Source organism: Carassius carassius, chromosome 31 (genome assembly GCF_963082965.1).
Source record: "Carassius carassius chromosome 31, fCarCar2.1, whole genome shotgun sequence".
Classification (NCBI taxonomy): domain Eukaryota; kingdom Metazoa; phylum Chordata; class Actinopteri; order Cypriniformes; family Cyprinidae; genus Carassius; species Carassius carassius.
In genome coordinates, this window is record NC_081785.1 from 2,001,954 (window position 1) to 2,024,410 (window position 22,457).

Consider the following 22,457-nt stretch of genomic DNA (forward strand, 5'->3'; position numbering starts at 1 on the left):
CTAATAAAAAATTCTTCAAACATGAATTGTAAAGTGCCACTGGCTACATAAATAAGCATGTAGAGAACTAAAGATGATATCACTTTTCAGCACACATTTCCTCCTCTTGGTGAGATCTGGGAGGCACTTCCTCATTCAGATACATTTCTAAATCCACAATCCAGAGTGGTTTGATTAACGGTTATATATTAACTTCTTAACTGTCAGCGTCCTTGCTAGCAGGATGCCTGACACTCTTTTTTTATTGCCTTTTTCCCCAATCACATATTTTAGTAATCATCCTAATTTAGATAACCATTTAAAAGCTTAAACCCTCAAAAGCCATCTTGTGAAAACTGTTTTGTAATCGGACGTTGTAATACCCTGAAAATGGCACTTTAAATCCTTTTAAAGGCTCCCCCTCTAGTGGAATACATTTACTAAAATATTTTATAATCAAAACCTTTTATCTTAACAAAACACATTCTGTTAAAGGTCTGAGTTTCAAGATTCAATACATTTTTTGTGTGTGATCGAAGTAATATTGTGACAGAAATATATATATTTGTGACAGGAAAAGGTGTAAAAAAGTATTTTTCGTATAGTGCCTTAAGAAAATCTCACAAGACTCTAAATTTTTGTGATATCAACTCCAAATCTGAAAAATAACTTAAGACATATGGTTTTGATATAGAGGTCGACTGATTGATTAATTGGCACCAATAATTAATTGCTGGGCAAAAAAAAACATGCCACAGTGCACCACTCAGTTTTACATTAAATCACATTATATCTGTCCCAAACCATTGTTAATGTGCATATTGAGAATGGATAATACATAATCAAATGTTCTAAAATAGAAGCAAATAAAGTGTGACAGTATACATACAATGTAGATCATTTCAATGCTATGTCCTCTGTCTAGATAAATAAAGATATAAAGATGATAAAGTACAAAATACAATTTTAGGTCTGTATTCACATCAATGCTTAAAAAATGCAGCATTGCTGCATGTTTACTCGTGATATTCTGGTTTCTAGATATGGATCAGCACCAACTTTTTAATTAATATATATATGTATATATATAGTGCTGGGCAACGATTACATATTTTTTTATCGCATTAATGTCTGTGATTAACTGCAATCGCACTATTATGCACTAAACTAATAATGCATTAAAAAGTAGTGTATTGTTCACTTTTTTTTCCATTTCAAAGTAGGCCCACTGCTATATGAACAAAAGTGTAATAACATTTGGTTTGCAAATATTTTACACAAAAAAGGTGCTTTTTACAGCAATGGTCCTTTTATATAGTAGCAGTTAACATTTATTGTAGCCTTAATCTCAACTTATAACAATGTAATTAATATTTGTTATATAAAAAACAAGTTATGCTTAGAGTCCAGAGCCTCGATCATAACATTATAACAGGCATCCTGTTAGAGACCTGCATGATTGCGGGACCCATCGCAGTGGAGTGCGGCATGTGACGCCACTTGATGTGTGGGTAAGGACTCGTGTGTGCGGGATGAAGAATAATTAGGGTGTGCTCACACTGGGCAATCTTTCCCATGCCAGAGCGAGTTTGACCCCTAAAGCCTGGTTCATTTGACTTCTGTGATCTCTCGGTTTAGCAGTCCCTGGCTCAGTTGGAAAAGGTGGGCGAGAGTGCAGATCTTCTGATACGTGCTGCATGATTGCATGAATATTTGAGCAACAAAAGTGATAGATCTGTAAAGCTATATATTGTGAAAGGGAAGTGTGCAGGGATGGGTATCGTTAAGGTTTTAACTGTATTACTACTCCTACCGATACTGCTGAACAGTCCGGTACTTTAATGGTATTCTTATCGGTACTTTGTGTTGTGTTACTTTGTGTTGTGTTAGGCAGTCGAAAACGTTGCATTTCTCTGTTTGCACATAATGCACTTTTGAAAGATGTTTTGACAGATTGCTTGTGTTTCCGCTCTTACATGCAAAAATGTTGTTGCACTTATGACAAACAGCGTTGTCTGCATCAACTCTAGTGAAGTATAACCACACTTTGGAAAGTTTTACCGTCTCTGCAATCGTCACTCTTTGTATTAAGCGGGAGTTTTTGTACTGTAAGGGGCAGTTCACATATTGCGTCTAAAAACGCGTGGAAAACGCTAGGCACGTCGCTTTCTGATTTTTTCCCCCAAAGCCTTCGGGCACTTGCGCTCCCGAGGAGTCTGCCATTGCTAAGCAACCATGACCTGCTCTCTCCATGAAGATGTCGAAATTTCAGCAATGGACAAATGGATTTGCGAACTTGAGCGCGCAAAAGACGCGATATGTGAACGGCCCCTTATGCGTGTGTGTGCGCCGCGCTCGTTCTTGTGTGCGTGTGTGTGACTGACAGACAGCCTCCGAGGCGCGCATGAGAGATCTCGCAGATCTCACAGACAAACGTCTTAATATCGCAAATTAGAAATGTTTGGTAAGATAAAATGTGCACGATAACATTAAGCAAATCTCATTCCCATCATCACTCTTTATTATTAAGCGGGAGTTTTCATACTGTCATGTCTGTGCGTGCGCAGCGTTCGTTGTGGTGTGTGTGTGTGTGACTGACAGACAGCCTTCGCGGCGCGCATGAGAGATCTCGCAGATCTCACAGACAAACGACTTAATATGATCGCTTATTAGAAATGTTTGGTGAGATAAAATGTGCACGATAACATTATTAAGCAAAAATACATAGTACATTAATTTCCCCCCCCCCCATTACCGAAAGCAGGACTGATAGCATCAGATCTTACTACGGTCTTTCATAATTTAGCCCCAGGGCCATTTTAATACCGGGTTTCGGTACCCATCCCTAGATGTGTGTTACAGTGTCCCATACAACTCAAAATAATAAACCACAAAATTAACAAAACGTTCACTCCACTTGTGTTGAGCGAGAGTGCTTTTCTGCTGTCTTCATGTGCTATCAGAAACTACTTATAAAGTCATGATTACGAGCTTGTTGCATTCTTTTCTGTTAAAAATAACAGTGGACAGTGGTTTGTGAATGTTGATGCTTAGCCTAAATAATTTGATTGGGAGTATCCCCTCCTGTGACACACAGTGTTTGGAATAATGGCGTTAGGTAACGACGTTATTTTTTCTGTAACGGGGTAATCTAACTAATTACTTTTCCCATCGTTACAACGCCATTAACGTTACTGAACGTTAAATGCGGCGAGTTACTATGCATTGATTTAATATGCAATCCGAACGCACCCCTGGCTCACACAGCGAGTGAGCAGGTGGGTTAATAACGAGATAAGCGATTATGATTGGCTAAGGTAGAGTCATGTGTTTCATGGTAGCCAATCAGAGCCAGTGTTTTTACACACACGCGCCAGCGGCGCCAAACACACACAGTCACACACACGCAACAGCTGCTACACAGAGATTCGCAGCAGCAGGAGAAATGGCGAGTCAGGAGCAATCCGATGAAAAGTTGTCATTTTCAAGGTGGAGATATAAGCACTACTTCAAATTCATTGTAGTCAAAGGCAAGAACGTTCATGTAATGTGTGACACACGCATCTACAAAGCTAGTGGCCAAAAACACTTTTCTTACAAAGAGTGCAGGATAAAACTCTTGCTGTCTGTTGACGTGCAATAAATCTCGAAAGTTATGTACGAACACCGGTCTGTTCTACTTATTTCAACTGACTTGTGAAAACTGCTAAAAAAAAAAAATTCTTTGACATATAGCTTTTTTTTTTTTTTTTTTTTTTTTTTTTTTACAGTAACGCAAATAGTTACTTTCTCTGGTAACGAGTTACTTTTATTATAGAGTAATTAACTTACTAACTCAGTTACTTTTTGGAACAAGTAGTGAGTAACTATAACTAATTACTTTTTTAAAGTAACGTTCCCAACAGTGGTGACACATGATTTGTCTGTATGTGTATTCAGAGCCAAGGAGCAACGGACTTTCATAAAAATAAAAAACTGTGTTATATATATATATATATATATATATATATATATATATATATATATATATATATATATATATATATATATATATATATATATATAGAGTTTTGTTTTCTGACTTTAATGACCTGCAAACTTTTGCAGCAGGTGGGAAATACAACTTCAGTTATGTGAAATAGATGTGGACATTGTAAATTGTGTTAAACAGAGCTGAGAGAACAACATTCTTGTTGGAAGATGGAAGTATTATCAAAAGAGTAAAAATATTTAATAAACAAACATGAATGATGGATGTTTATATCCTGTGCAAATCTGATAAGATTTCTTTCTACAACTCACCTGATTTGAGATCTCATTTTTAGCATGTCTGCAGCACAAACATGTGGAATGAGTTACAAGCCAAAGTTTCATATTTAGTGTATATAAATTTGTTATAGTTCTCCTCATATATAAAAAAGCAGAAATAATATATCTAATGTACTCTTTAGCACATTAGAGGATTACGCTAAAAACAGGATTAATCAATTAAATGTATATAATGCTACAGCCTAATAAAAAAAGTTAGTTGTGTATAATTACTGTATAACCTACACCAGCAGTCTTACAGCATCATGCAGTACACATCTTCAGTGAGACGGTTGTGAAAAAAGAAAGGATGAAAGAAAGTTACATTCTAAAACAACAGAAGGCAACTTCCTCGTTTGGTAAACCACAGTGGTTTGTGGTGTTTCTATACACACATGCAAAAAAGGCTTTCCTCACTCGACTTACAATGTAAAAATGTGACGCTCAACTCAGGCTCAGGTCTTTCAAGTTTTTGCGGGTTAAATGCAGAAGATTCTGATTTCTTGCTTTAAACATATGAATAAACACTTTAATGTTTTTAAACACTTTCATTGGCAGTGTTTGATTAAGCTTTCAAGTCTTAACCATGCATAAAACTTCATCAGATCACAGTGCATAATCAGAACAAAAAGCATTCAACAACAATCTATTCGTAAATTATTTATGCATGATAAAACATCACAAACGTTTGCTCCTTAGCTCTGTAATTTGGAAAAACATTACCAAGAGGCAACGAGGCTGCATATTAAAGAGCGCTTAACTGCTTTCATGCCGCCAAGCATTTCTAACAAACTGCTAGTATTTAATATCAAGCCAAGACAGCTGAAAATCCTCCAAACTCCTCAACATCCAGCAAGGTTTCTGTATGAACACATAGATAGAGACACAAGCGACCAATCATTTAAAATTAGATATAACTGTTAGTAAACACCTCATTGAGTTTGTGTCAGCTGAGATGTGGCGGTGTTTCCCAATGCTGGAGGCAATGAGGCAAATCGATACATCATGTCTTTTGATAAATAGCCCAATCGACTGAATGACAGTAAGCCCATCAGCTTTCTCTGCACATTAACACATCCAGGCAACAGCTGAGCAAGAGGAGTGAGCCAATCAACTCAAACACTGCAGTTCTCCAGCACAGAAAATGCTGACCTGGTGGGTGGCTTGTGACTTTGCACAAGGACAAAATGCCATTGACACAGTAAAGTCTTGGACAACGCACTGCACAACATTAATCGGATTCAAATCTGACAAAAACAAGTCTGGCCTTCAACAACGCAATCTTTTCTGGTACAGACGGGCCATATAACTAAAATCATGTGTCATGGTGTATTTCACAAAACAGATGATCACATTAAATATTTTTGGGAAGTAGACATGCAGTGTGACATTCTAATACATTTATGATAAACAGGAAAAGGTAAGACAGAACACAAAGAACTTGTAAAAAATAAAACATTTCATAGGGCACAGTTCATTTTAAATAAGTTTTTATACTTCAAAAAAGTTTTGAAATCAACTGACTTGCTTTTGATTGTTAACATTTAATTAAACCATTACAATGGAATCCATAAATATTAATACGGAACACTAAAAACAGACTTTGTTGGGTCTGGAAAAAGTCATTTTTATTCAACTTTTAACGAATTCTTTGTTAAATTGTATAAATTTAATTATTTTAATTAATTAGACACTTTTTAATTGCTGGAATTTAATTAAATCAAAATCCAGAAATAAATATAGATTTTGAATAAAATGAATAAAAAGGATAAAATATTTTTGGGATTAAATATTTTATAGGGCCCTAAAATGCTTACATTATTATTATTTTGTCAAATTCCAAATCAATTATTTTTTTAAATGCATAAATGCCATTATTTCAATTATTTAGACATTAGGGCTGGGACAACACGTCGAGGTCATCGATGACATCGACGCAAAAAATACGTTGACGCAAAATATGCGCATCGTTTCATCGACCTGTTTTTATTTCTCTAAAAAACGTTTGCCTTATGTGCTCTGAATATACGCGATGGCCGGATCAACATTCTGTCCAACGTTATATAACCAATCCAGGGGTTTTTCTGCATTGATCTTTTTTTTTGGCGGCTGTCAAAGCCTTATTTGATCGGAGAATATGTAGAATATAATGACTGTGCTGCGCCTGACAGGGCGCATACGAGAGAGAGCCCCGGCTGTGCGCGCGCACTCACAGTCTTCAAACAACACGAGCGCTTCTTGCTCTCTCTCTCCCTTGTGCATATTAATCAAAATCATTAAACACGATAGAAAAAGGGCGAAACACCCAAGTTTCACACGCGTTCGCGCACTCACAGTCTTCAAACTACACGAGCACTGTCTTGCGCTCTCTCTCTCCCTCTCCCTCGTGCAGCATGTTAACCAAAATCATTAGACACGATAGAAAAAGGGCAGAACGCCAAAGTTTCACGTGGAGCATTCGGAGATTTCTTTTTCTACATGACAGGCTGCTGGCTCCCACTGTTAATTTTTATTTTTTGGAAAAGCACTCTCTGTATTAGCTTAAAGCCCTAAAGTTTACATTGGTTACTGTATTCTTTCAATTGCTCTAAACAAGTATTTTGGGTGAACTTTTTTATTGAATGCTAGACATCAAGTTGTTGTTATTTTCATCTGAAAGAAGAACTTTTTTTCAGTAAGCTAGGCCCTTTGTGTTCAGTAAGCTTGTTTCAGTAAGCTATGTGTTTTCAAGGCTTCAAGGTTTTATTGAATGCTATCTCTATACAAGTGCAAAGTAATGCATTCTTAGTCAGTCTTTTATTTTGTAATTTTAAGAGCAATAAACATATATTGCAATGTTAAGGAATTCATGTTTTTTTCATTCAGATATGTAAATCAAAATGTATAAATTGTTAGTAGTCAATTAATGGGGAGATAATCGAAATCGAATCGGTCTGAAAAAATTAATCCTTAGATTAATCAATGCATCGAAAAAATAATCGCTAGATTAATCGTTTAAAAAATAATCGTTTATCCCAGCCCTATTAGACATGCTTTTGATTGTTGTAGTGTTTTCAAAAGACCCGGTACTTCGGTACCAAGTCAGTACCAAAAAAAGGAAAATGTCACTGTACCAGGTTTTATTAAGTACCAGTGGTACCGAGTACCCGGTCAACCCGGTTCTTGACGCAGTGCTAGCGCAGTGGATAAGACACATGTCTTTGGTGTGGGAGACCCGGGATCGAATCCACTGTGAGACACCAATGTGTCCCTGAGCAAGACACTTAACCCCTAGTTGCTCCAGAGGTGTGCGACCTCTGACATATGTGGCAATTGTAAGTGGCTTTGGATAAAAGCGTCAGCTAAGTGAATAAGTGAATAAATGCATACAGCACTATGATTTCCACGAAGCAGGAAATATGGACAGAGTCTCAAAATCCAGTCATGAGAATGAAACTTACATTTTAATATGGACAGTCACAGAATTCGTCAAAGTTAGCATAAATGAATCAAATTAAATCTCCATATGGACCAGTATCTGTAAATGTTAAGCAGCAAAAGTTGGTTGAAATATGAATCCTGCATGTTCTGTGCGTCTCTGTGTGAATGAATGAATGGTTTGTTTACTACATAGACTGAAGTGCATGACGCTTGCAGTAATTTCAGCATCTGCCGTCTCAATGAAGACATAGATACATAAACAACATCACCAGAACTGTTCTGAGTCACTTCACAAGCATTTTACCATTTCATTTGAGTAAAACCAGTGTCAGTTTAAAGGTATTTACGGCAACCCGTCAAAATAAGTTCATTTTTACATGAAGGCATTGTGCTAGAAACATTACTATTATTTAGTAGAATGTATGTGAAACTTCTACTTCTGTTGAAAAAATTAATAAAACTTTTTAAAGAAATAAACCATGTTTTAATTTTAATAGCAAATCCCCTTTATTTACCAAAAACTTTAATGTTTAAATTTCATTAATTAAAAGACAAATTTAAATTTGGGTGAAACTTGTTTACTTTTTTTCATAATTATATTACTTGTAGAAAAAGTTTAAACACAATTGTAAATAAGTATAAAGAATGGCACTGGTTTTATTTTTAGTGATAAAAAGTGTGTTTTTTTCAACAATTATTTAATTTAACTATTTACAGATTGTAAGAAAAGATGGTCTTTTTTTACTTTTTGCTTTTCATTTTACATACAGCACAGATTTGTTTAAATTTTTTTATTGTGGTGTTCAAAGTTATTGTCTGTTCTGGATTTTGAATAACAAATCAAATAATATTACAATAAAAAGAAATCTACTATTGCACAGTTTACAATAAAACACCCAGCCCTACTCTATAGCGGTTTCTTTTGACAGAAACAATGGTGTGGTGTAAATCTGAATATGAAAACACTCAGAAATAAGCTGGTGCAGATTGGCTGAGTGTGTGTGTGTGGCTCTAACAGACGTGCCCAGCAGGACCAGCGATGTTTCCAGCACGTGCAAGGTGGCTTTCTGGCAGATAGTCGGCAGCACCAATGATGAGACAAGCTCTTCAACATATGGCAGTGGAGCTGCTCATGCTACAGTGGAGATATATTAATGAGCGCAGCTCCTCTAGGAATAAAGACCCTGCTTCTAGGAAATGTGCCTCTGAAATGAGGCTGCTCATATACATGACTCTGTGAGAAACTGGCTCCTTTGATATTTACCACCTGGAATCAACTGACTTTCTCAATGATGACTTAGCATATACTACATTAAAGCATCAGGTTTGAAATGCTCAATGTTTTTATGTTTTGCATTTTAGTCAAGCAATGGAGGTAAAGTAGAAATGTGGCCAGGCTAATATATACAAGATATATACAAGATTTTTTTTGTCACTGGCCAATAACTTTGCCATCTTGCCTAAATAAAAGATGTGTGAATGTTTAAAAACACAGAGCATAAATGCACATTTTTAAATCAAAATACTACCGTTTCCGCCATTTTTAAAAAGCCACGAGTCACATAGTTTTACCACAGTCAATATATATTTTTAAAATATATATTAAACATCAGCATTATATCAGCCACCCTGCCTTAGATATTGTCATCGAGATCTGTAACTGAGTAACATGTATCAAGTTTATCAACAATACTAGGCATGTTGATTTGCTGATGCTAATTTTTCCAGAAGCCCAAAGTCTTTCTTTCAGTTAATAGCTACTATGAAGCTTCTCTAGGGTAAATATTCATATCCCCTGGGGAAACAGCAAGGCTCTTAGAAGTTGATTTGCCAGAGGATGTTGTTACTTGTATTTTGCAACTTAATCATTTGTTTGCATGAAGGTTAGTAAAAAAAGAACCACACATGCTTTGAACATGTTAATTACTTTGTGCAACAAGACTTTCAACACAGAAGGGTGTGTGGACTGCCTTTGTTTAAATATATACACACAACAAGACCGCATTTGACACTTATTTTTCCCAATGGTAAGTTAGGCTGGGTATGTTACCAACTCATTATGTAAAAGGATACAGTCTCAGGGCTCCAGTCTGTGTGCCAATAGCCAGAATTTTCTGCACAGGATCAAAAGCCATGGAAGAGGGTTGATAGGGAAAGCCATGTCGCACTGTCTGTGAAGCAGAAGATGATCTGCATTAAACTACAAACATGACAATGGTGTTCTTAAAGGCAAAGTTCAGCCAAAATGAACAAAACCGGTGTTGACCATTAAGACCACTTTATTTTAAAACTTCTGAAGCTAAAAGATCAATTTGTATGTGGATATGACAGGAATGTAGGCATGATTTGCTGATAATAATGTCCGTAACTAAAACACTGGACAAATCAGAAAATATGGATTTTTTTCTGAAAATATATATATTTTGTATGTTTTAGTATTACTTTAGTATTACTTTTATTTTTTACTATTTTTAACTTTTTTGTCAATTTCGTTATTATTATTTAAATGACTATATCGTTTTTTTTATTTATTTGTATTTCAGCTTAAACTAAATGAAAATGAGAAATGTTGCCTTCGAAACTAGCTGAAATAAAATAGTTTAAAAAATATATTATAAAATAATATAAAGCCAGTTTAACATGCTTTTTTAATATTTTATTTTGTTAATTATATTTATTAACATATATTTTATAATATGTTATTTTACTGTTTTTAAAACTATGGTTTAGTATTAGATAATGATAATAATAACCCTGCTTTGTATGAGGGACAGATTGAAATATAGATCATTTCATTTATCGATAGTGAGGATCCATTCCAAAAGCTCAAACATTATATTGGAAACTTTAAAAAGTTGCAATTACTGCATACACTAGATTCAATCTGAGAAAATGGTTATTTACTATTTTCATAGCGCAATTGTTTGTGAAACGCTTAAAGTCAATTTGAACCACACAAAAAAAAATTATAATAAAAAAAATTGAAACATGTATTACAGATAAAACCAAGTGAAAACCAAAATGAATAATTTTGTGTTCAAACGAAGAAAGAAACTCGTAACATTACAGGTTTGAAAAAAAAAGAACAAGCTAGTTAAGTGAATAAACGATGAAAGAATATCCCTTTAATTATATTTTGATCACTTAACTAGGAAATTCTATAATTAAAAAAAAAACGTCGTCATTTTTAAACTGACTTATCTCAGGGAGAAACCGTTTAGTTAATACAGAGTCAGCGAATTAGAACATGAACAATCCGTTCACATTAGTAAAAGAGTCGATTTGTTCTAAAATCCGAATTAAACTGCATGACTAAACAATAAGCACAGGTATTTCTTGACAGACAAGACTGGCACGTCTTTCTATATGACAGAATGTAAGAGTGTCATTCTAACGTTAACCTCATAATAACTTGAATATCAGTTCCGCTCGTTCTGAAAAGTTAAATGAATTCGTCTTAACATAACAGCCACCGATTCCTCAACCGTCCACTCTGGCCTCACGAGAGCGATTAACGTTAATCTCGTGAACCGACCTTTGGGTTATTATTCCAGCCGGTGATGGTTAATTAAAACCGACCCTGAGGTGATTTAACCGAGATGAAAACCGTCGACCGTTGGCAAACTGATTTTAAAAGCGTTCTTCTCGCGCGCATTAGAATACTGAGGCGAGTTGGCGCCACTCACCACCCACCCCTCCCTCCCTCACCTCCCCCGCATATGATCACAGTAACTAATCCCACCTTGCAGAGCTGGAAATGCTCTGACTGCAGGGTCTCCTGAATCATGTCATTCTCCCTGTTTCCCGACGCGGCATTGGAGGATGAGGAGGAGGAAGACGCCGCAGTCAAGCCGTCCAGCACCTTCCTGATATTAAACTTCTTCATATTACCTCCAGTGAATGCGAAATGAATGCAAAACGTGCATCAACAGAGCGAGGATAAACAGACGGCGGCGGAGACGGCAACACAAGCGCACTGGTGCTGTACTCGTCCTGATGTCAGAGTTGTGAGCCCGTCTCGTGACCGAGCGAATGTCATGATGATTCCACGGTCATTTCCTTAACACGGCTTTCACTTCTCACTTCTTTTTCATTTTAATCGCAACACGGGCAGCGTAATCCAGTTAGATTCGGCCAATCTCGCTGTGTTCCGTTCCCCCCTGCTGCTAACGCGGAAACGCAGCGCGCTGCAATCACCGCGACGCGTCTGCGCTGTGGAAGCGATACCCGGATGTGCGCGAGAAACGCCGCTGTTACTAACTGACTCTGGATCAGCGCGTAGCTTATGGAAGTTATCTATAATAACCTTCAGGAAAGTCAACAGTCCCAACATTAGATGATGATTATGATGAAGATAAGGGTCATGACCCACCCTGATGGCTTTAATAGGTTTCATTTTAGTAGGCTACACTCAATAATAATACAGTTATATTGAATTGATATAAAAAAAAGCTGATCAAATAATATTCAATAAAATAATACTATTTAAAGTGTATTATAATTATAGAAATATATTATAATACATAATTCAAATAACACTGTTATTATTGCCTAACAATATTTAATAAAGTAATAATATTTTGATTTATTGTTATAATATAATACAATAATTTAATACTGTAATTTTATAATAGATCATACTTTTTCCTCTCTTATTATGCAAGAAGAAAAAAAATATATAATAAAAATATTCTTGTACTTCTGATTAGATGCAAATTGAATTTCATTAGCTCTGTACTTGTACTCTGCATAATGACAATAAGATTGAATCTAATCTAATCAAAAAAAAAACCATGTTATGTATAATACTGTATTATAATAAAATTACAATATTTACTTATATAAATTTAACTAGATAATATCATCATCATTATTATTATTTAAAATATAAATGTATATATTTTGGATCTTAATTTAAAGGGGAGACTGAAGCTAGAAAAAGGGCTGCACAATTAATTTAATTTCTAATCGCGATTACAATTATGGATGCCACAATTACGTAATCATTCAAAGTCCACTTAAGTTATTTTGCGTGCTTTAGATGATTTTTTACCCCTTTCTACATGTCAACTTAAGGCTTTTTCCATTGTTTTCATTTTAGTTTTGGTATATCAGTATACCATTCATATATCTATATATTTTCGTTTATATAATTTAAAAAAGAAACCAATCTGAGTTTTTTTCACCTTGTATATTTTCATATAAAAATACGGCATGGAGTTGCATCAAACAATGGCATAAACATCATTCAATGTAAATTGTGATAATCATAATTAATAATCGCAATTACAATTTCAAGGGAATAATCAACAGTTATGATTTTTGTCATAACCATGCAAAATCATACCTTTTCCTCTCTTATTGTCCAAGAAGAAAAAAGGGTATGTTATCTGAACCTTTCTGACAACATACAACATCTGAAGTTGGCTCTATTTGCAGAAGTTGTCACAAGGGGAATCTGCCATTATGTAGTCTATTATAATAATAAATAACATTAAGCAAATCATAAACATCAAAAAATATATAAGGCAACAAATAGGAAACAATACAGTACCGGTTCATCAGGTCGTCCGGGACTCTCAGTCTGGGTACAAAATATTCTCAATGAAGCCTGGCAGACACGTTTGGCTCGTCCCACCTGTAATGATCCTGTTTCTGGATGCTTGGTAACAGTCTCCACAGTCTCCTCTCAGTGTCTTAGGAGTTTAATGATGTCATTTTCAATCCAACACTATTGAGTATGGAGAAAATATAATACAGTCGTATATAATACTGTGCATACATAAAAAATTCATTGTATAATGATGCATTTTGGGTCTGTGGATCGATATATAATTTGTATATTGGTTGCTTTATCATCACAGTAGCTTTAAACTAAACTTTAAACTTAAACTATATTTTTAAACATTTGAAATTGTACCATCTCGGCTTCATTATGGGTAAACAACAAACTTCAGTCAGAGAAACTAATTTAGTCCAGCACAAATACTGTTCCCTTTGTGTTTCACCCACTAGATGGAGCCATAATCATTCTTCCATCCCAAATCAGCATGGACATAAATGAGGTTGAGAGCTACTACATTCTATTTTTGTTCAGTCATATGTTGTATATTAAATGAAAAATAAACAATTTCTATGTTATAAGAGAGAATGTCTTAATTATATAGCATCATCAGCAATACTATTTGAGAGCAGTGAAAATGCCAGTATTTTGGATCTTTTTTTAAAATGTAATTTTACAATTATTATTTCAGCATTAAAAATTTAATGCAAAAAAAAAAAAGTACAATTGTGGTACCACTTTGCAATAAGGTCACATTAGTTAATGTTAGTTAATGCATTAACTAGCAATGAGTGATACATCTGTTGCTGTTTATTAATCTTAAAGTTAGTTAATAAAAATACAATTGTTGTTAGTTCATATTACTTAAGTTCTATTAGGTAATATCGAAATCTTAACAAATGTTGAAATTAACATTAAGTAAGATTAATAGATGCTTTAAAAATATTTTTCACATTCATGTTTACTAATTAATGTTAACAAATAGAATGTTAAAAGAAAAACTTTTTATGTTAAAGCTCTAAGATTTTGAATGCTAAAATGTTTTTCTGTTCATGAAAATCACAGATTTTTTTTTTTTTTTACATGGACCACATTTATTGGCTCAACACAAAAACACATTCGAAGTGCAGAGGGGTCATGCATGTCATTGCAGCTCTTCGTGTGTCCTGTGGACTCTCTTCTGTCCAGCTTCCCTCCTACTTATGTGATTCCAGGCTCTGTATGTCAGCAGAATCATCCGCTTCTCCATGAGAGCCATCTGCTCACGCACATGGAGCCACCGCTTTACCCATCAGACACAAACGCAGCCCCTTTGTGTGCCATGAAAGAGTTTGTTCAGGATAAGCTGTCATGTGTCGAGGGGAAAGTTGCTGGAATATGTAAATTACTTATGAGTGCTTATTTTGCTGCAAATGACTCAAGATGACAAACCAAACATACAGCAGAAAGATTTAACATTCAGAAAATTTGACCCCCAAATTTCTTTGAAGTATCCAATGGAGTTCTGACAACCAGACTGACATAACAGTATTTATTGCTGCAAAACTGCTGCAATTGTTAACAGAGCCACTGACACACTTTACCCTACAGATACCAGTTTGGATTTCATTTAGTAATTCACAGATTTTTAGGCTGAGGGTTAATACACTGGGAATTCTATTATAAGTTAAATATATTTTAAAATTTATTTTAGCCAGAAATAATGGTTTGAAATTTTCTCACAAATATACACTTCACTTTACAAGATATTAGTTGATGGACTGGAGTGGTGTGGATAAGTTCTGGATCATTGTGATGTTTTAATCAGCTGTTTTGGACTCTCGTTCTGACGGCACCCATTCAGTGCAGAGGATTCACTACTGAGCAAGTGATGTGATGCTACATTGCTCCAAATATATTCTGATGAAGAAACAAACTCATCTGCATCTTGGATGGCTTGAGGGTGAGTGAATTTTCAGCAAATGTTAATTTTTGGGTTAAATATGGTGTAAGAGAAATAATCTTAATGCAAAGTGAAAACATTTTTTTTTTTCTTGTTTTTAGCTTTAAGTCAAGCAACAAGCCTTAATATCTTGTCATTTTGCTTTTCAAGCTAATGTATTTTTAAGAAAGAAAAAAAATACTATCTGAACTGACATTCATTTGCTGACATTGATGCTAAAATTTCTTAAAATAAGCACTTAAAAAGAGAAGAATTCTGATTTAAAAAAATATATTTTATACATGTAATATTTTTGCGCTTATTGTTGAAGAATTTCTCATAAACTTTCCTTCACTCAGCCTCTGAAACTAGGTCTGAAGTATATAGGACACAGACTTTGTCTTTGATGGTTTTCCTCTAGCAAAATATCCACTTCAAATGCAACCAGAAACATTATAATGCATGTGCATTTATTAGAACTGAACATTTCAAGCAGCATAAATCAGTCACATTTCATACAAAGTACCAAAGAGTTGCTAAAAGTTTAATGTCTTAAGTTCGATAATAAAGACTCATCAGGATGGATGAATTCATTTCACATTATTTGTAAACAACTGCAGCGTAGGGGCTCAAATAAGTGGTATGTAGAACAGATCCCTAGACGCACACCAAGGACTCTACAAAGTAAAACTACGGGACGGTGCGGAACAGATGGGAGAGTAAAAATATCTGCCCTCCTATACACACCATGTCTGCAAAAACCTGCCTTCAGGCTCAGTGTTCACACGATGAACCAGAATGAGACCACCATAGCCCACTGTCCAAGCAACTGAGATAGTCAGCAAACTGTTGACAGACAGAAGAAGGAAATGTAAGTCATTTCAATAGAAAAACTATAAAATGTACAGCTCCTCTTCAGTGAATGGGTGCCATCAGAATGAGAGTCATGGCTGATAAAAACCTCACAATAATCCACAAGTAATCCACACCACTCCACCAAATAACATCTTTTGAAGTGAAAAGATGCATGTTTTTAAGAAAAAAAACCATCAAGGTAATTTACCTTTAAACTTGCTTCAAACCAAAATATGTGACCACAAAACCAGTCATGAGGGTACATTTCTCAATATTGAGATTTATGCATCATCTGAAAGATGAATAAATTAGTGTTCCTTTGATGTATGGTTTGTTTTGTTAGGACAATATTTGGCAGTAATTTAACTGTTAATTTGAAAATCTGGAATATGAAGGTGCAAAAAAAAAAAAAATCGTATTATTGAGAAAATCACCTTTAAAGTTTTCCAAATTAAGTTCTTAGCAATGCATATTACTAATCAAATATTAAGTTTTGATATATTAACAGTATAGGAAATTTACAAAATATCTTCATGGAACATGATCTTATATTGTTAAAAAGATATCCCAGCGACTTAAGACTGGTTTTGTGGTCCATTGTCACATATGTGTTCATAATCCAAAACTCTTCCTCCAGTGAACAAAAAACATCTCCTGTTGTCTCTCACATCAAAATCCACCAATTTGTTTAGATCTGTTTTGGACTGTTTTTGCTTGTAAATGGTGCATATTTCTCTCCTGATTCAGATGAGAACTTTTTCACTGGAGAAAGCAAAAGTATGGATTAAACAAAGCAATTTGATTTGAAGTTAAAAAGCCTTAATAATGGATTCAGTTTTTACCAACACAGATTTTCTCTGGAGTGGTGTGAATTACTGGTGAAATATTGTGATGATTTTATCAGCTGTTTGGACTCATTCTGACGGCACCCATCCACTGTAGAGCATCCAAGACGAAATGCTACATTTCTCCAAATCTGATTAAGAAACAAACTCGTCTACATCTTGGGTGGCCTGGGGGCAAGTAAGTTTTCAGCAAATTTTAACTGAAAATTTGCGTATTCTTTCACCAATAGGCCTGTTCTTGGACAATACAGTGGCATCATTTATTCATAATTTTATAACCCTGCTCTCATTCTTGAACAAATTAATTAACAATCAACTTCCTAATACATTTTTAACTGAATTACAGTTCATCTTCAGGAACAACATTATAACGCAACAGTGCTTTCTGGTTTTCTCACAATACTATCATGGAAATCTGCCAGAAAAGGTAAAAGCACTACACCTGTACAACCGGTCTAGCAGATCTGACAGATGGGAAGAGTTTAAGGGCGAGACGGGAACGTTTCTCATGCCTCTGGGGGAACGTGCTAAACAGCGCAGCATCAGACCTGTGCGACGTAATACACGGCTGCGTACGAGTACACAAAAACTCTTGAAAACCATCCAAACTTGCTTTTCCATGCACACAATCCAGAATATGCTGGCAGCTGATTCCTACAGTGTGTTGAGGCTGCTATGGTTGAGTGGGGTATTGTTTGCTCTATATAGGCTAGTCGAGATCTCTGGGGGGGAGTATCAGGGAGTTCTTCACATTCACTCAAAAATGCACGACAAAATTGGGTCTCACTGGGAATGACTTCCTATTTCTGTGACATTAACCATTGTGTATGGAAGCTGTATATCATGTGGATGTGTTTGATCGCTCCTGTGACCTGGATAATCGCTGTATGGGACAAATTTTACTTCTTTATTGGAAATAATTGATCATTTTATAAACTTGATGAAACAGAGCAGGGCTTGATTAGTGTATGTTTTTGGCCTTTCAGTTACTAGTTTGCAAAAACTATATGAACTGAAATGGAAATTCTGCCACTTTTTGTCTAATAATGTAAAGAGAGATTTATTAGCTTGCGATCTGAGGCACAGTATTACACATTTATGCTGCCCTGATGGAATATGGAATATTATCCTGAAGCTACATTTATTTTTCATCATTAGTCTAACTTTATTAAATTATCTTTCATTTAAAACATTCTCTTGTGCTATTTTCCAAAGAAAACAAACTTTGGATATATATGAAAATATAGGCCACGTCCCAGTGCACGCTGCTTTCTGCAGAGAGTGGATTTGGCATTCTGACAGCATTTCTGTTCACTCCTGAAATGTTGTAGGATGAAGTGTGTACAGTGGATCTCAGTTAATCTCCTTCCATGCTGATGTATTTAATAATCCGTGAGCATATTAGCAGGGGAAATAAGACATATTGCCACGGAGGTATTTATTAGATACTCAGCATCAAACTCATTCAACATGGTACTTGTTCATGGCCCCCAAAATGTTTACTTGAGTATTAATCATTGACAATAAATTTAGATATATAAAAAATACAAACTGCAAAATGATATGCTGTATAGAAACAAGTATTTAGAGTTCTGCACAGTTCTATAGACTCAACCTAAAGCTGTCTCATACTGGGATTGTGCATCAGCAGCAGGTAGCGTTGCTCTTTGACTGCTGTTGCAGGTTGAGCTGCATGTTCTGCTCTTCTTCTGTCACTGATTCCTCGTTGTTTTGGAGAATGTGCTTCACAAGGAATTTAGCAGCTTCATCCACATTGATATTCTCCTAAAACACAAACACAACAGCAAAACTCCATTAAATCTAGCTACATCAGTTTAAATCTAGTAACGAAACAGAAGTGGAATAGTAGAAGGGATATTACTATACATTTTATAATGGTATAGGCAACATAACATAGTAGCTAAACATACAATTTCTTATAAAACTATTTTGATAATCAAACAATATATATATCACATGATCATTATTGTGTTCATTTTTTCTTTTATTATTACCAATGTTGAAAACATTATATTTTTGTTTAAACAGTGAAACAATACCAGTTCTAAAGAAATGCATTAAACTGATCAAATGTGACAGTGAAGAGATTTATATTGTAACAAAAGATTTCTATTTCTATTTCATCAAAGAATAAAAAGAAAATGTATCACAGTTTCCACAAACATGTTTTCTTAATGATGATAATAAATAAGTAAGTTTCTTGAAAAGGTAAATCAGCATATTAGAATGATTTCCGAAGGATCATGTGGCACTGAAGACTGAAGGAATGATGCTGAAAATACAGCTTTGTTCACAGGAATAAATTACATTTTAAAATATATTTAAATAGAAAAAATATATATTTTAAATTGTAATAATATTTCACAATATTACTATTTTACTGTAATTTTGAGTCTTCAAAAACATAAAAAGTAAACATTAAAATTTAAAATATAAGTTTAAAAATAGTAGTTAATGTATGTAATTAATAATACAAATAAGTATGCAATTAATACATAAACATGGAGGAGATACTGGTTGGGTGAGGATTGAAAAAACCCTGTTTCTTATCCAGAATTAGTCTAAATATTGAAATAGCATGATAATAATCCAGTCACCTTCGCTGATGTCTGAAACCATCCAATGAAGCCTTTCTCCTGGCAGAGTTTCTCCAGAAGAGAGGCGTTCCTCCGACACACTTTAGTCTCATCACATTTATTAGCCAGTAAAACTGTAGGGATCGGACGGCTGTTTTTCAACATTACTTGACCATCAAGTTCATGTTTCCAGTTCAGAGCTCCATCTAATGTTGACCTGTTTGTCATGTCATACACAACAAACGCACCACTGGATCCCTTGAAGTACACGCGGTTCAGTCCTCTTACACGTTCTTGACCTAAATAAACAAGAGAGAGAGAGGAAAAAAAACACTTTTTATCAGAAAGCACCAAATTAGCCTCTAAGATTATGGTCTGAATTCTCCAGTTTAATGGAGAAACACAAACTGATCAGTTTACAGTTATTTCAGATTCATATGACACATTTGTCTTGCCTTAAGATTTATAGTCACTATATATGAATCTGAAAGAGAAACTGTGCCACAAAATGGTTAATAATTACCCCTGATGAGGACAACGTCACTAAAAAACAACTATTTTTGTGAAAGTTAGCTACATTTCTGTAGCTAACTTTCATATTTTGCTCATGATGCCATTTTCTCAGCATAGTACAAATATATGTACATCAACATAATTAGTTTTATGCACTGCTAATCTATTATGACCCATCAAAATAACAACTAACATTATTCTACAAAACTAACTACAAGTTTAAACAAAGACTTACCTGCTATATCCCACAGCTGAAATCGCACCCGCGTGTGACTGTCCCAGTCTATCACTTTCAAAGAAAAATCCACACCTATAGTCGTTTTCAACTCCTCGTAGAACTGATTTTTCACAAATCGTTTAACAATGCTGGTTTTCCCAACCTTATGGTCTCCAATCACCAAAACTTTAAATAAATGTTCAGTGAATCCTAATTCTGAGTCTCCTGACATTTTCCTGGATAGTGATAAGAAATCGCATCTGTGGTTAAATGACCTAGTTCTGATTTATTCTGCCGGTTAAATCCCTGTCATGTTTTCCAACAATACATAACCGTCTCCAGCATGAAAAACAGTAAAACATAGAATTTACAAGTTAAATCAAAGGTCAGAGTTTGTGTTTTTCAAGTGCAAAGCGTGCATAAAGTGACAGTGAGACACACAGGTGTTGAAGACGGTTCTTTAACATGGTCATATGAAAGCAATAACTGGTCACATTTTGGGAAATTATTAACTAAACACTGCAGCAACAACCCTGAGAGCTTATTTACAAAATATACAGTATTTATCATAAACCTAATAAAACATGCTCACCTAAAATGATAAGCTAAACAGCCTCTGACAAAATACAGCAGAACTAAATATCATCTGTAGAAACATGTGGTTTATCTTAAGATAGCTACTTCTAGGCTCATACAGTATGCAATAAATGAATGTTAAAAAAAATATTATAGCACAAATGTTTTCTTAAAGCTAAAGTATAGACTACAGTATGTAATACTGCAACAGAAAAAAACATACAGCATAATCATTTCAGATAGTATCTAAAAAGTTACTTGAATACAATCCTCTATAACTGCTTAAAATTCCATTATAATTTAGTAACCGTTATGTCATACAGGATTTAAATGGTCATAACAAGAGTATTTAACTGTCTACTTATGAGGACTCATGGTACATTCTGGTCAAACTGTCGTCGGTGGCCCTGCTGAGCATTAGGGGATCTTGAATCTTCATTAACACATTGACTGTATGAAGCATGTAAGTATTTGGAGCTGATATGCAAACATTTTACCAACAAGTAAGAAAAGCTGCCAAATACAGGTAATCATTTCTAATGGAGAAGTCATAATACAAACTCCAACTTTATGTTATGACCATCTAAATCTAAATTTTCGTCACTATTTAAAAACATAACAATCACATAAATAGATGATAAATAATATATACACTTCCTATTGTACTTTAAACACACAAACTATACAAAAAACACATTAAAAACAATACAGCATGAAAAAATACAGTGGTTTTGACATTGGCACTTAAAAACTACTTATTTTTTGCTACATTTTGCAAATACATTTACTAGGCATTTGTTATTAACACTTGCTGTAGTTTACTGCATACATATGCTACATGATGTAATGCTGTAATGTAGAATTAAAACTGTCTGATGATCATGTTTATTTAATATAGACTCGCTTAAAAATGTAGTTTATAAAAGTCATGATTGTACAAAATGCCTTAAACACATTCAATTGCCACTGATAGAGTTGCTGCACATTGTTTGGATTCCTAAATCTTCATTTTCTGCTACAGTGGATATTTTCTGCAAGTCCTTTAGATGGATTTGATCTATTATGAAACACATAAACGGCTCAGAATATACAGCATCACAATGACTAGTGTTGGCGTCATGTCAACTACTGCTGCCATACTAAAGCAAGAGATAGTGACACAAAGGGTACCTACACATTTGGTTCCTGCTTTTACTCAATCCAGCACTGACATTAAGGTCCAAAATTAACTTTTTTGCCACACCTGCCAATTGTATGATAAACTGTATTTTGCTTTATTGTTAACTGAAATGTAAAACATAAAGAAACATTAAATAAATATTAAATATTATAATTAAACAATTAATTTATAATATATATAATTAAATAATTAAACATTAAATACAATTAATAATAATAAATTGATTAAAATGACAAAAAACAACAAAATTACAAAAACTTTAACTTAAATTAAAATAAAAAAAATCAATGTAAAAACTAATTATTTTATAAAAACTATAATATTAAAATAACACTGGCTCTTTTAAAAAAAAGTAAAAGGTATGCAAGCTTCTCAATATCTATGTGAAACGGCAAAGTCTTAATTTTGGACCCTGGTCAACATATATTCACTTCCATCTTAAAATCAACCATATATAATAATAAAGCTCTCTAGTGCAGGCGA

The 22,457-nt window shown here is 34.5% G+C and overlaps 2 protein-coding genes across 7 annotated transcripts in view; both read right to left on the reverse strand.

The window, feature by feature from the left end:
- stxbp5b (syntaxin binding protein 5b (tomosyn)) overlaps positions 1-11,950 on the reverse strand; it is a 45,865-nt gene extending 33,915 nt beyond the window's left edge. For 4 of the 6 annotated variants that reach the window (XM_059518502.1, XM_059518501.1, XM_059518500.1 and 1 more), the window contains exons 1-2: positions 11,450-11,950; positions 9,781-9,878 (exon numbers count right to left, since the gene is read on the reverse strand). In XM_059518502.1, the coding sequence (XP_059374485.1) occupies positions 9,781-9,878; positions 11,450-11,593 (242 nt within the window). In that variant the 5' untranslated portion in view covers positions 11,594-11,950. The other 2 variants (XM_059518503.1, XM_059518504.1) reach the window with 2 other exon arrangements.
- A 4,671-nt stretch (positions 11,951-16,621) lies between these two features.
- On the reverse strand, positions 16,622-22,042 carry rab32b (RAB32b, member RAS oncogene family). Its single transcript, XM_059518486.1, has 3 exons — positions 20,237-22,042; positions 19,510-19,787; positions 16,622-18,676 (listed from the first exon to the last, which is right to left on the reverse strand). Exons 1-3 carry the CDS (start codon positions 20,448-20,450, stop codon positions 18,536-18,538), a joined length of 633 nt encoding a protein of 210 aa, XP_059374469.1. The 5' UTR covers positions 20,451-22,042; the 3' UTR covers positions 16,622-18,535.
- Between the last annotated feature and the right edge of the window lie 415 nt (positions 22,043-22,457).

Excerpts from the sequence above, each read along its gene's own strand:
- rab32b (XM_059518486.1), bottom strand. The coding sequence starts at position 20,450 with ATGTCAGGAGACTCAGAATTAGGATTCACTGAACATTTATTTAAAGTT. Across the intron at positions 19,788-20,236 it reads TCAGCTGTGGGATATAGCAG|GTCAAGAACGTGTAAGAGGA; the intron begins GTAAGTCTTTGT and ends TTGTTTATTTAG. Across the intron at positions 18,677-19,509 it reads GGTTTCAGACATCAGCGAAG|GAGAATATCAATGTGGATGA; the intron begins GTGACTGGATTA and ends TTTGTGTTTTAG.